This window comes from Pyxicephalus adspersus, chromosome 3, assembly GCF_032062135.1.
Source record: "Pyxicephalus adspersus chromosome 3, UCB_Pads_2.0, whole genome shotgun sequence".
Classification (NCBI taxonomy): Eukaryota; Metazoa; Chordata; class Amphibia; order Anura; family Pyxicephalidae; genus Pyxicephalus; species Pyxicephalus adspersus.
In genome coordinates, this window is record NC_092860.1 from 117,499,794 (window position 1) to 117,513,068 (window position 13,275).

Sequence of the window (13,275 nt, forward strand, 5' to 3'; positions counted from 1 at the left end):
AAATGTTTTTTGCTGCTAATATGAGCTAAGCCTAACTTGTTACACCACATTCATTATACTATTACACTACTATAAAGGATTACACTCTTAAAACTTAGAACACTAGTAAGTTGGGTCACATAACACGGCACGGTCACATAACATAATAGGACATAACATAATAGGACAGTTGTGGCAAAATACATAGAATAGAAAAATTGAATATACTAACCGGGCAGGCTTTACAAAGTTGTAACAAATAATTGGGAGAAGGTAGAACACTGAAACAATAGGAGGTTACTGGATACCCATGGCATAAACAACTGGGAGCACTAAATTTGCCGCGTTTTGCCACACCCCCTTTTTTACCACCCGGCTACAGCTTCCTACCACCCGGCTGAAAAAAATGTCTGGGGAGAACACTGGTCTGCTGATTCAATGCGGTCAGTTTTTGCTCAGCTCACATAGTATACATTTATTAAGTACTAAGTATTAGATACCTTATTCTGTTTTCTTCTTTTGGCTTTAGGTTGGAACTACAGGGAGAAGAGACATTTGATGTTCTTGGTGAACCTGGGCCCACAGAACATATGAATGACTATTACTCTTCCCCATTGCAATTATCAGCTGACCCAGAAGAGCCAGACACACAGACAGAATCATATGATGAAACAAACAGCTGGGATCCTACCTCTACTTCATCTCCTGCTGCTGAACTGCCAACACTGGTAAATAGCTTTATGTTCACCATACATATGACATCACCCACTTTCTGTGGTTGTTGTAATTCCTATTTTGGGGTTTTTATAGAATACCCCTTTCTGCTGATGAAGAAGCAAGGCAACCCATACAAAGGTGTATGTAGTAAATGTTTATAATTTACAACAATGAGACATTAAAAGGAATGTGAGGTTAATGAACTGAATGTGCAGACATTATTTTAGGTCACGAGGCAATATATTTAAATGTCATCAAGCATCACTGAAGGTACTAATAAATGTGAAATAGATCTGCACTTGAGTGAATAAAAGGAATATTTCATGTGACTCATGAGCTAGCTCCTTATGTGGGGATGACACAAAGTGCTGTGGTAGGTAATGAAAGGCACTGGGACAATCAAATTTATAATATTGTTCCAAGTAACCTTGCATTATTATTCTGTTAACATTCATGTTTTTTTCCTGAACTGAAGGTCGACAAGGAGACAAATACGGAAGAAACTGTTCATGAAAATATTGCAGTGCGACCAAAGGACAGAAGTAGTCTTACAGGAAGACAGCGACCATTTGTTAGAAACAGCATGATCGTACGGTCACAGACGTTCTCACCTGGAGAAAAGAATCAGTACATTTGTAGGGTAAGTGCTCTCACTATGCAGAAAAATGTGTGTTTGTGTATATGTGTTTTACAGTTACTAGTAACATACTGGATGCTCATATACAACCATCTTTCATTCCCCACATGGCAGTTGGGTATATCAGACCTTGAATTTTTTACTTAATAAGCAACATTTACTACTACATATCTCCTGTTCTATAATTTAGACTGCTAACAATGCTATGTAATCACCTGGGGTAAACCGTTTGGTTCATCTGAATGATGCCACAGGCAGGCAGAGCCTGACAATTTAAAACTCTGAACTCAAACCTATCCCTTTGACAAAGCGAATGTGTACTTCTGTCATGCTTGAGATAATTGTTTTTATTTTATTTTTTTTAGTTTTGTTGGATGGATAGAATTTTATGATGACTTCTTTATACCAGTATTTTTCAGTCTTCTCGATTAAACCTCTACATATAATATCTCAATTGAAATCCCCAACCAAGACCCTAACTGCTAAAGAAGCCAGTATGTGTTAGACTCAGCAGTATGTATAAATTTTAGTGTCACTGGTCACAGTTGGGCAGAAATATATCAGGTCTTATGACCCACAAATATCACTAGAAAAGAAACAAGATCAATGTCACAAATGTGACAAGTATCAGTGTGTAGGTGTTATTTGTATCACATTTTATATATTTGGAACACTTTAGGCTTAGTGTACATGGACGTTTTCCCCAGCATTTAACCGGAGGCTTTAAATGCCCATGATTGAATTTCCTATGCATCCCAATGGGCTAATCTACACCAGGACGTTTCCTTGAGGCACGTGTATGAGGATTATCTATAACGCTGCTTTCAACGTTTAAAAAATTAAAACACTTGAAAATGCTCCAATTGAATTCAATGGGGGCTTTTATAAGCATTTTAAGCAGGACTTTGGAATCTGGAAGCCCCTTTAAATAGGGAGACTCCCAGTTCTCCACCACTCCACCCTGGGGAATGAGTACAAGGGTACATGAAACCCTTTAATCATGCCCTGAAAGGGTTAAAATATGTGTAAAAAAATAAGACGAGGCTTTAATGTTAAAGTATTTTATTAAATGTGTGTGTTTTGTGTAACTTTTTTTATTACAGGTTATCCCACAATGAAAGGATGATTCCCACAGCTGCATTCATGTCATCAGCACAGCTGTGGGACTCCTGACATTGTGGGATCCCCGGGCACTAGAGGGCAAATGAGGAAAAGTTTCCCCTTTCACTTCTAGGGCTCTGTGATTGGCTGAGGAAAGGGAAATCCTGATCAGGATTTCTCTTTCCTCACCCAATCACGGAGATGAACTCTGCTATGCAGAAGCTCCGCTCCCCTGATTGCTCCCGCAGCCTGAGTGGAGCTGTGACATCTGTTCTGCATCCAAGAACACATAGTTAGGTCCATAAATATTTGGACAGAGACAACTTGTTTCTCATTTTGGTTCTGTGGTTCTGTACATTACCACAATTCATTTTAAATGAAACAACTCAGATGCAGTTGAACTGCAGACTTTCAGCTTTAATTCAGTGGGTTGAACAAAAAGATTGCATAAAAATGTGTGGAACTAAGGCTTTTTTTCAACACAATCACTTTATTTCAGGGGCTCAAAAGTAATTGAACTATTGACTCAAAGGCTATTTCATGGGCTGGAGTTGAATTGAAGGGGGGGGGGGGGTTTGTATGTGGATAATTTTGCTGCGAACAGACAACATGCGGTCAAAGGAGCTCTCCATGAAGGTGAAACAAGCCATCCTGAAGCTGCAAAAACAGAAAAAAACACCCGAAAAATTGCTACAATATTAGGAGTGGCAAAATATACAGTTTGATACATCATGAGAAGGAAACAAAGCACTGGTGAACTCGGCAACACCAAAAGACCTGGACGTCCACGGAAGACAACAGTGGTGGGTGATCCCAGAATCATTTCCATGGTGAAGAGAAACCCCTTCACAACAGCCAATCAAGTGAACAACACTCTCCAGGAAGTAGGGGTATCGATATCCAAATCTACCATAAAGAGAAGACTGCATGAAAGTAAATACAGGAGGTGCACTGCAAGTTGCAAGCCACTCATAAGCCTCAAAAATAGAAAGGCTAGATTGGACTTTGCTCAAAAACATCTAAAAAAGCCAACACAGTTCTGGAAAAACAATATTTGGGCAGATGAAAACAAGATCAACCTTTAACAGAATGATGGCAAGAAAAAAGTATGGAGAAGGTGTGGAACAGCTCATGATCCAAAGCATACCACATGCGCTCATTTCATGAATGCAGCTGTGGGAATCATCCTGTCATTGTGGCATAACCTGTAAAAAAAGTTACACAAAACTCACACATTCAATAAAATACTTTACCATTAAAGCCTCGTGGGGTTAAAATTAAAACTTTTATAAACGCTTATGTAAAATTCTGGTAAAACGCGTCAGAGGCGTTTATACATTTTTTTGCGTTTCAAAGACAAGCTTTAAAACGCTTGTAAAAGTACATAAAAACGCATATATACATGGTAGGAACATTTGCATGCTTTTTTAAAACCCTCCGTGTAGACCCAGACTTATAAATGTGCCAACTTTGTTTTTTTGACAGTTGCAAAATGTAACTCTAGAAAGAAACTGTATAACAGCTCTGTACATTCTGTTCATACATTGTCTGTGTTTGCCAGAGGGCTGTGTAGTTGTAGTTGGTACATTTTTTTCCAACTCTAGTTACACAATAATTCTAACTAAATAAATAAAATTCCAACTCTTTACAATCTTGCTGACACCACAGCCCTGGTTTGCTGTTCAAGTACATAGTGTACCATACCACATTTCTGTTGAACAAGACCACAGAAAACCTGCTAGTGAAAAGCGGCCCCTGTGGAGTGCATTTTTCAGACAGACAGAAAGACAATATTCTATAAAAATTTGTCAGGGTCTATATAAAAATAAATAAAAATACTAAATGGGTTAAAATATAATTTGTGTGTTCTATTTGTACCATGTTCTGTGTTCATTGAACTTGACCCCTTTTGACCATCAGATAACTGCAGAATGGAGTTATATCCTGCTCATTTAAACTTGGCACATTTTCTAGGTCACTAGAGGTTGCTGCGCATCCTGTATATTCTATATCATTTTCTTGGTTAAATCTGGCATGAACATTCTTTAGGCTTCCGATATCAAATGTCACTAGATAATCTGAGACCATTTAAAGAGTTGGATTAGCATCTTGGCCTTTCATCTAGGCCTAAGCTAAGACATCATTCAGAAATCCTCATTTGCTCTTTCCTTGTGTAAGCTGACCCTAGTGTCTTTAAGTCTCGCATTAAACATTGAATTCTTGCCAAAAACGACATTATCTGTACCTGAATAAAGCCACACCTTTTACATGAAATACAGCTGTGATGTTAACTCTTTAGTGTGTTATTTCCTTCTCACATGGAAATTAATTTTAGATGGACAGAAAACCAAAAATATGATACTTACTGTCATTGTTGTAAATTCTACAGTTTAAAATGAGAGGAATTGTGGAAGGAATTATTGTGATTGTCCAAAGAAGACAAGTGGGGTGGGGGCTATATGGCTGAAAAGTGATACCTACAGTTCATGTAAGAGAACTGCAGTTGTTCAGTATAATACAGAATTTAAGGTGTGACTTATTTAAGGATTATAAAAGTGAATTTAAGGATTATAAAAGTGATTTATTTTTGAATAAATGTCGTTATGTGGAGGTAAGGCAGTTGTTTCATAATTTTACAACCTAACATAGAACCTTGGCTATACGTGTTCTTCTGTGTTAATACAGAGTGCATGACTACACAGTGTTCGACCCAGAATTTTTTTTAAGCTGGGTGGTTAAGAAATTGTAGGCGGGTGGCAGCTCCTGTATTATGCCCCACTTTCAGTAACCAACCAAAAACAGCCGGGTGGTCACCAAAAAATGTTGGGTGGTACATCCGGCTACAAGGGGTTAGGGGAGAACACACGAACTATGGTCAAACTATAAAATCACATGTAAAGTAGACTGCCCATGGTTGTAAAACCAGGCTTGCTGTTTTCCTCTTCTAGTATTCTGTAAATATCTGCTGATCATGTTGGCACATTTAAAAGCCTCATCAATAAGTAGCTACTTCTATCTTCTCCACTGACCTTTAGTTTGACAACATATTGCTGTATGTGCAGAAGCTTAGCAACACAGCCTATAGGTCTCTCACCTTTTCTGTGCACTGTTTAGCAAGGTTATGGAGAATTTCAGTTTCCCTTTGTTTTTACAGTTAAAAATAGGGTAATTAGGGTTTCTTAACCACATTTAAAGGATACCTAAACCCAGTGAACAACGATGATTGCTACTTACTGATCTTTAGACGTGATGGCTGCATACACACATGCAATAATTGTCGTTGCATCTTTCATTCAATTGTCGTTATCTTTCATTGCACGTTGCATGACCAAGTGCTGTACATACAGAACCATTCTGCTCTATGGAGAGGGGAGGGGGAGAACGACGGAGCGGCACCCTGCTGCGCGCCCTCCCCCCTCACTTGCAATATGATCGTTCGTCAACCATCGTCCGTGGATCTGCCAGGACGGTCGTTCAGATGATGGACGACGGCCGCTGTACACACGCCAGATTCTGGTCCGATATGAGCCCAGAGCCGATTATCGGACGAGAACCATTGCAAGTGTGTATGTAGCCCTTGGTTTCTTTTTTTAATTTTTTTTTTAACATGATGAGCAAGTACAGAAAATACTCACTGATCCTCCCAGAAATGCCTTTATCATTTCCTTTAAACTAAACTAAATTTTTACTTTTTCCTGTAAACCACTTAACTCTCTATCCCCCCATGTCATGGAGATGAACAATAGTGGACCCGTTTGAAGTCCAGCCTGAGTGGCAAACATTGCTCCCTGAATAGATACAGTGGAGGAGTTAGGCTATGTACACACGTGCAATAATTGTGGTTAGAAAGGATCTTTCACGATCCTTTCCAATGACAAAAGACAGAGCAATGCATGAATGAGTCCTGTACATACAGTGCCGTTCTGCTGTATGGAGGGGTTGACAGAGCGGCACCCCGCTGCACTCTCTCCCATTCACTTCCATTAAGATCGTTCCTCGTCTGTGAATCAGCCATGACAGTCATCGGACGACGAGTGCTGTACACATGCCAGATTCTCATCCGATATCCCCCCTGAGACGATTATCCGATGAGAATCATGTGATGTGTGGACACCCAAGGACAGTAGCTGTGTTCATTGCAAGATTTCTGTGTAACAGTATAAGTAAAAATCCTGAAAATAAGAAAACAAATGCATCCACTTTATTTGATGAATGGGAATCTGCAGTGAATTAGATTTTTGTCTTGGGGCTTACACTTTAACATGCCAAAGTGCACTAATTATTTTGTTTATCTTTCATAGATGAAAAAATTGATGCTTAACGTGGACTTTAAATGCCAGTTTTTAATGATTAACTTTTTATATAACATAAACATATTTGGCATTTTTCTTGCAGTTAAATAGAAGTGACAGTGATAGCTCAACCTTGGCTAAGAAGTCTCCTTTTGTAAGGAATGCAACAGAACGACGCAGTCTAAGAGTAAAGCGGGTATGTATCAAGGTATTTTGTAAGCATTATAAACACATTTTGCATTATAAATTGTTAATAAAAAAAATTTAAAAAAATTTCATTTTAAAGCAACATTTCAGTGTAATTTCAGCTCAAAGGTTAATTTAAAACTAGTGTGTAACATTGGTAGGATGATGTCAAGTATATGTAAAATGCATGTTGTCTAAAGATGTTACACATTTTCAGCTTCTTTTTTGGAACCAAAAATTAAACCTAAAATGAATCAATAAAAGTAGGCAGCCAACTTTTAAATTTCTGCTATAGGGACTGCTTTTCTAAAGAAGTTCTACCAATTCTTCTCTAGCTACTTTTACTTCTTTGGCAGACAGAATATGTGTTTTGTAATGTTATCTTACCCCAGCTCGGGACATAATCTGCAAACAAACATCCCTGTGGTACCTGGTACCAGAAAGCCAGAGTTGAGAAAGGGTAAACATTATTGTATGGTTACAGAGCAGGGGGTGATACAGTAGTCTCATTCTTTGTTATGCTACAAATCTTAAATGTTGCTGATAAGGAATATTTAATTACCGTATTTTCCGGCGTATAAGACGACTGGGCGTATAAGACGACCCCCAACTTTGTGCGAGATCTGAGAGGCAGAAGGAACAGTACAGTACTGGTAATTGGAGGAGGGATACAGGAGGAGGTAACAGCCTACACTGCTCCACACTCCTCTAAGGCGCAGCCCTCCGAGTCAGTGGGCGGGTTCTGCTGGAGAGCCAATCCAGGCTCACGTTCTCCTGTGCAGGCTCGCGTTCTCCTGTGCAGCTTGCTTCCCCTTTGCTTCATACTCCCCGCACAGAGCGCGGACTCGACCGCGCCGGACATATGAAGCAAGGGGAAGCAAGCTGCAGGTAAGTACCCGGCGTATAAGACAACCCCCGACTATGGCACAGATTTTTCGGGGTTAAAAAGTCATCTTATAAGCCGGAAAATACGGTACACATATATTTTGACATCGCTGACAAAGATCAGTATGCATCTTACCAAAAGATCTTTCTTAAAGAATTATTATTTCACTTATTCCTTTTAGGGTATTTTATGGTGTATAAAAGCAGAATATGTGCGCAAATTTTTTTTTTTTGTCTAGGGAGTGTAGTGCAATTCACCTTTAGCTTTTTTAACAGGTGCTCAATGTGTTGTGTACATAATAAATGGTTATACTCACATATCAAACTACATGAAATAGAAATATAATTTCTAACTATTTCCTTTAATGGTATGTTTTGTACCTATTATTATTAGCCTGTATGTCAGACAATGACACGAAGAGCAATGCATGAATGTCGTGAAAGAACCTCTCTAGACTTGGAGCTGGATCTACAAGCATCAAGGACTAGACAGAGTCGACTTAATGATGAGCTACAGTCCCTGAGAGACTTAAAGCAAAGATTAGAAGAGATGAAAGCCAATGGACAGACTGAATTACCACCATATGTCCTGGAGGATGAACGCTTCCAGAAGCTGCTGAAACAGGCAGAAAAGAAGGTAATAATGCCTTGTTAAGTACAGGAACTCCATTACAGGAAACAACTTTCTCGTATGGTTCTGTACTGACTAGACACAGAATGCATGTTGTTGTTTTGATCAGAAGCAAGTTTGCAGTCGGTATAATTTAATTTATATATAAATTCCTGTTGCCATTCCAGCTATAACTGTTAGACATTGCATTACAACTATATTGCTAATTTTGGATTTTGTGGACCCATGCGTCATTGAAATAAATTATGAATTGAGAATATACCAGTTATTTGAGATGGCCACCCTTGAACCATTTTCATTTGATGATTTTGATTATTATTATTGTAATAATGATGATGCATGTTGTTTTTAATCTCTGAATTGTTTTAATATTTGATGCGTTAAATAAATGTTGAATTTTTTATATAGTTTACACGCTCTAATACTCACCTCATGCAATTAATACATGGGGATTAAACATAATCTGCTGTTTTTATTTAAATATATTCTTGAGTAGGCACAAAGTAGTCTCTTTGTAAGTTTTCTGCCAAATGAATTTGCAAACACAGATTTTACATTGTTAAAGGACAAATTGCATCAACTCTGTGCTGCACATAGCAGTGAGAGGTCCACCAATTACAAGCTGTCAGCAGAAAACTACGCTGAGGAAAATAAAAGCCCAGTCGATAGATTCGCAATAGATTACTACACTACAGTTCAGGTGTAAGAACTAAAATGCAAATTCAAAAGTCTCACTTACTTCAAGCGATAAGCAATTGTAATTTTATTATTTTTTATAATTTGTATTTATAATTATTTCAAATATTGATATCATCACGTATTGGCAACACACAAAGCTAGTCTGTGATATACCTAAATAAGTGAACCATAACAAGGATTAGAAGTAAGAAAGTGCCTGTATGTTCTGTTACTTGCCATTTGAACTATAACCCATACGAACAAGTATCTGAGAATAGAGGCTTATATAGGCCAGACAGGTTTCGAAGTAGTCCTAACTGAATAAAGAGACTGGAATTGCAAAAATGATTTGTGGTGATATAAAGCAGATTCTAAACTTCAAGAATACACAGATTTGTGCTATATTACACAGTGTTATGTTTCCTGTACTACTCAATGTGACCTGCCTATAAAGTAGTTGCTTGCCAATAGAATAACCCCCTCAGTGAAGTTATGTAATACATCCTAGCAAGTGGTGCCTTTAGAAGTAAATGACAGATTGTGCTTTTTTTTGTCTGTAGGCTGAACAATCAAAGGAGGAACAAAAGCAGGGACTGAGTGCTGAGAAATTAATGAGAAAAGCCTCCAAGGACGTGTGCAGGCTTCGGGAACAGAGCCAGAAAGTGCCTCTACAAGTACAATCTTTCAGGTGAGTGTTGGAAACTTCAAACTGCGTTGTAACCCTGGAAAATGAGGGTGGAACTCTCTTCTCCTTCATACATTTTTTTCCTAGTGAAATAGGCTATGTGTATACAGCTGTCACATGAGAAAAAGAAGATATTTGTCCATCCATAGATTGCAGTGTTACCAGGACCTGCCTCAACCTACCTTTAATGCCTTAGGGCCCATATACATAAACCACTGGTTCCTGCAGTTGGGAAGGTAGTTTTGCAGCAGTTGATTGCCTTAAACACAGCAATAAACCACTGGGTCCTCTCACTATTTTGGAAAGAAATGAGTTCAGGAAGATTTTTTATTTTGTTGTTTTGTGGACCTTGTGGTTGAATAAAGGTTTTGAGAGGGTTCATGTAGCTTTCCATGATTGTTTCAACAGATTCCATAGACTTGAAAAGGAACACATTTTAAACGCTGGCTAAGCAGTTTTTAGCTAGTTGAAAGGCGTTTTGGAGGAGTGAGAAATAAGTACAGACAAGTGACATTTTTGCTATACCCAACCATTCCAAGACTACCACAAGGTGGACTAAAGTTCCTGTACCAGTTTTTAGGCTGACCTTTAAACATCTGCAAATGCTTATTAACAGAATTGAACAACTGATGTTAGACACTAAGCAGTTGAAATTGAGCACCCAGTAAACTTAACACTTGGACTATCTATGCAAACTACCACTGACTAAAGACATCTACAAATTTGGTTAATAGGGAACAATTACAGTAAGCTTTTTTTAGAGATTTACAAAGTGCAGTTACAAGACAGTTGGAGGCACTATATATTGACACAAAGGTAAAGGGAACCACATAAAGGCCGTGATTTATTAAAGCTCTCGAAGCCTGGAGAGAATACATTTTGATCAGTGAAGCTGGGTGATCCAGCAAACCTGGAATGGATTTCCTAAATGTTATTTGCTATTTGTTAGCCATTTTTTGTCAATCTTGGACCAGATCCATTTCAGGTTTGCTGGATCACCCAGCTTCACTGATAAAAGTGTATTTTCCCCAGCCTTTGAGAGCTTTCATAAATCAGGACCACTGACCATCTGCTTTCATTTGTTAATAAAGCAAGCACCCTATAGAAACAGATTACAGCCAAAGCTATGTCATAATCTGATCATTTAGTTTTTGCTTTTTGATTTTCATTTGATTTTATTATAAAGGATTTGTGCTGGACCCTATTAGGCCAGGGCAATGGAGTTGGAGCTGGAGTCAGTACATTTTTGCCGACTCTGTTGTATCTGCTGTAGCTTTGCTTTGCCAGGAAATAGCTCACACCCATCAGTTGTTTCTCTTACAATTGCCTGAAGTAACTCATTATTTTTAAACTCTAAAGTAACTGTAACAATTATTTTCAACTTCATAGTGATAAAATAGTTTTACAACATTTAAGAACTATTAAAGACTGTACTATTAAAGACTAGAACTATTAAAGAATAGAAAAAGTTGCGTAGTAAACATTTTTGGTTTCTGGTCCCGGGTTTCTGGAGTCAGGATGACACTGAGGTACGGAAATGACAATAGGTAGCTGTTGACTCCTATCTTGCATAAAAAGGCTTTCTTTGCTGGCACTGTAACCTAAAAGGGCAGAGTACAGACTACTGTCTATATCAGGCATAGGCAAACTACGGCCCGCGGTCCGTGTAAGGCCCAACAGGGAGGTTTCTCCGGCCAGCGCCGCGGAACACGTCCCTCGGATTGAAGCCTGCGATGGGAAAGTGGGCGGGGTTGTGTGTAGTGACACAGCCTGCCCTCTCTCACATCACAGACTCAGATCTGCGATGGGAGAGTGCGCGGGGTTATGCCATCATGACGTCACATTCAGTGGGGTCATGATGGCATAACCTTGCCCACCCCTGGTCTTTATGTATATATAACTGCTTAGCTCAAGTGCAAAATGAAGAAAATGTGTGTATATATACATATGTGCACTAGTAGACAGCAGTAGCCTTTTCAATCTCATCTAAACAGGGATTGTTTATACAATCCACTTTTAAGTTACCTAGAACATAAATTGTTTTGGGAGGATTAACTCTAAACCCCCAGAAATGTTACATTTAAGAAAATATTCCCGCAAAATTTAGCAAGAGATTTACAGGTAGAAATCTACTGTCCTTAGGGGAAATTTTAAAATTGTATGATCTACCTCCTACATTTTAAAGTACTGAATCTTTACATATTTAATCCTTGTGTAAACCAAAGCCCATCCAGTATATATTTTAAGCTATGATCATGCTGCAGTGTTAAGGATGCATGAAATGTTATTTATATTTAGCACTTTTTTTGTGATTGGATTTCATGATATGTATGCAGACATCCACTCAAAGAACTGCATTGTATTATACTTTTGTTCATTCATGATACATATTATTAATAAGGTTCCTTTTTTTCTATTGCAAAGCCTTTAACAAACTCAACTGGAATGGGCTTTGGAAAAGCATGTTAAGCTTATGTATGTGTTTTGCTACCTATGTCTTCTGTACAAAGAAAGCTCTTTTTGGGTTTCAAACAAATGGTCTTATAAAAGACCCAGATTACAGCTTCTGCTGTACTTATTCTGAACATGATCTAATACTTCTGATTAGCCTTTCCTTATGGTTAACCTATGTAATTTGCTCTGTTGCTATTCACCACGTTATATAAACTAATGGTGGTTTTATGGTGATCTTTATATTAGTTTATTCTCCTAGCACAATTGTTTTTTAACACAATTTATCCCAATAACACTTCTCTGTTTTTGTGTGTTGCTTTGAAGCCAAACTAAACCCTTTTCTCAAAAGCAAATTGTAATCAGGTAGGTTCTTTATTGCAGAAATGGCAGGTGATGTCCCTTTTGCAATAAAATAACCTTATCTGCATTTTGAAATGAGAGCGTGTATAAAGGGTTCACATTGTGCTGAGGAAAGGTTCAATGGCTGCATATTTTTATAATCATTCTATAAATAGAAAGCTTCTATTGTTTCTAACAGTGTTCATATAACTATATGAACAGTATGGCCTTTGAAACTGAAAACAAAGAACTCAGGGTGGACCTCTTCCGCTGCACTCATTTTCCATTCCTATTGTCATAAATAATCCCCAAGAAGTCAACATGCCATCACTTGTTCTAGTGCATGTTTGTGTGCTATAATCTACCTTTTCTCAGATGTTTTGGCTTTATAGAAACGTTGGAACTATATTCAGAATACACTGCTTGAGTAACTGGCTAGTTTTCTTATGTCATGATACATTTTAAAACCCAACAGTGCTAGAAAAGGGATGGTGGGGAGAATGGAACATGGCCTATAGAGTATACTGAAAAAATACTGACAAATGCTTACTTAATTTGACAAGTCCACCTAGTCTTAAAATTGCTTTTCTTAAACACTTTTAAGAATTTCTTTGTATTATTAACATTGGAAACATTGGAACATTGCTGGAAACTTAAAAAAACTATTCCAATTTTAATCAAAGTATGTATA

General features: G+C 38.0%; 1 protein-coding gene across 1 annotated transcript in view; it reads left to right on the plus strand.

Annotated features, from left to right (window-relative positions):
- The window catches only part of WWC2 (WW and C2 domain containing 2), a gene marked incomplete in the record, with an annotated part of 111,009 nt that overhangs the window by 89,420 nt on the left and 8,314 nt on the right, over nucleotides 1-13,275 (plus strand). Inside the window, 5 exon segments of the mRNA XM_072406109.1 lie at nucleotides 509-707; nucleotides 1,172-1,336; nucleotides 6,830-6,922; nucleotides 8,192-8,434; nucleotides 9,667-9,794. Coding sequence (XP_072262210.1) covers nucleotides 509-707; nucleotides 1,172-1,336; nucleotides 6,830-6,922; nucleotides 8,192-8,434; nucleotides 9,667-9,794 — 828 coding nt within the window.